The sequence below is a fragment of the Nematolebias whitei genome, chromosome 10 (assembly GCF_014905685.2).
Source record: "Nematolebias whitei isolate Nwh7 chromosome 10, NemWhi1, whole genome shotgun sequence".
NCBI classification, from domain to species: Eukaryota; Metazoa; Chordata; class Actinopteri; order Cyprinodontiformes; family Rivulidae; genus Nematolebias; species Nematolebias whitei.
The window spans coordinates 31,347,941-31,348,156 of NC_056507.1; the positions used below are offsets into that span (position 1 = coordinate 31,347,941).

At 69.0% G+C, this 216-nt stretch overlaps 1 protein-coding gene across 1 annotated transcript in view; it reads right to left on the reverse strand.

Moving 5' to 3' along the window:
• Window positions 1–216, reverse strand: part of LOC119416477 (talin-2) — a gene marked incomplete at its 5' end in the record, with an annotated part of 17,401 nt that overhangs the window by 3,246 nt on the left and 13,939 nt on the right. Inside the window, 1 exon segment of the mRNA XM_037683710.1 lies at window positions 83–207. Coding sequence (XP_037539638.1) covers window positions 83–207 — 125 coding nt within the window.

Sequence of the window (216 nt, forward strand, 5' to 3'; positions counted from 1 at the left end):
AGGCCAGCTGCCGTGGTCCCACAGAGCCCCAGGCCAGCTGCCGTGGTCCCACAGAGCCCCAGGCCAGCTGCCGTGGTCCCACAGAGCCCCAGGCCAGCTGCCCCAGCAGCTCCCAGATCTCCAAGTCTCCGGAGGGTCCGGCGCTCTCCAAGTCTCCAGGGGGGCCGATGCTCTCCAAGTCTCCAGAGGGGTCGACGCTCTCCAAGTCTCCAGAGG